The sequence below is a fragment of the Sinocyclocheilus anshuiensis genome, unplaced genomic scaffold, assembly GCF_001515605.1.
Source record: "Sinocyclocheilus anshuiensis isolate Anshui unplaced genomic scaffold, SAMN03320099.WGS_v1.1 scaffold20084, whole genome shotgun sequence".
NCBI lineage: Eukaryota > Metazoa > Chordata > Actinopteri > Cypriniformes > Cyprinidae > Sinocyclocheilus > Sinocyclocheilus anshuiensis.
The window spans coordinates 1-1,173 of record NW_015547312.1 but is presented as its reverse complement, the minus strand read 5'-3'; the positions used below and the strand labels follow the sequence as shown (position 1 = coordinate 1,173).

Below are 1,173 nucleotides of genomic sequence, written 5' to 3'. Positions count from 1 at the left end.
ACAGTGATGCGACGTCTTTGAAAATCATGCAGTGTGAACTCGGCAAAACTCTAAGGAAGCAATCACCTGCTTGCACAGGGAGCGTGCTGTGGACTATTTTCAGGCGCTGCGTAATATCATGGTACGGCATAGTCGGAAATTGAGCCTATTTTCAAAAATAGTGGAGTGTTCCTTTAACGCTACACAATCAGAACGCCAGCTGTGGAGGCGTGGCTTCGGCGGTGGGACTTGCTACACAATCAGACCGCCAGCTGTGGAGGCGTGGCTTCGGCGGTGGGTGTTGGAGGGAAGTTCAGTGATTGGTTTGAAATCTTACAGACTCTAAACCAATAGGCGACTCGCACGCTCTTTTAAAAACAGTAGAGCGGGGCTCACGGAATTATTAATATTTCTCCGTAGTTGAAATAGTTGTTATTTTATTATAACCAATAATGAGTGGAAGAGGTAAAACCGGTGGCAAGGCGAAAGCGAAGGCCAAGAGTCGCTCCTCCAGAGCAGGGCTGCAGTTCCCCGTCGGTCGTGTTCACAGACATCTCCGCAAAGGTAACTACGCACAGCGCGTCGGTGCCGGAGCTCCCGTCTATCTGGCGGCTGTGCTCGAGTATCTCACCGCCGAGATCCTGGAGTTGGCTGGAAACGCCGCCAGAGACAACAAGAAGACCCGCATCATTCCCCGTCACCTGCAGCTGGCGGTGCGCAATGATGAGGAGCTGAACAAACTCCTGGGCCGAGTGACCATCGCTCAGGGCGGCGTGCTGCCCAACATCCAGGCCGTGCTGCTGCCCAAGAAGAGCGAGAAACCCGCCAAAGCCAAGTAAACAGATTCTAGTTTGTTTCTGAAACACAAAGGCTCTTTTAAGAGCCACCCATGTTATCTATTGGAGAGTGCTTTTCTGTTTAATTTGCAATTAATGACATACCATAATTGTATGCAGCCAAATATGCATTATATCAAATAAATCCTACAATTACAATTGTGAACATTCATGATAGCCACTTGCTCTGGCGATTCAGAATGATCTTTATTTGTCAAGTGTAAGCAGAAACACAAGGACTTTTTTTGTCGTTTCCAGTAGTTCTGGGTAGATATATTCATACATGCATACACTACAAAAGAGAAAGCTAGGAAAAAAAAGTAAATTGAGATGAAACTAATGCGCACCAAGATCGGTA

General features: G+C 47.3%; 1 protein-coding gene across 1 annotated transcript; it reads left to right on the top strand.

The window, feature by feature from the left end:
- The first annotated feature begins 416 nt into the window (after positions 1-416).
- On the top strand, positions 417-936 carry LOC107701758 (histone H2A-like). Its single transcript, XM_016503867.1, has one exon. The coding sequence runs from the start codon at positions 432-434 to the stop codon at positions 816-818; it is 387 nt and encodes a 128-aa protein (XP_016359353.1). The 5' UTR covers positions 417-431; the 3' UTR covers positions 819-936.
- Positions 937-1,173: the final 237 nt, after the last annotated feature.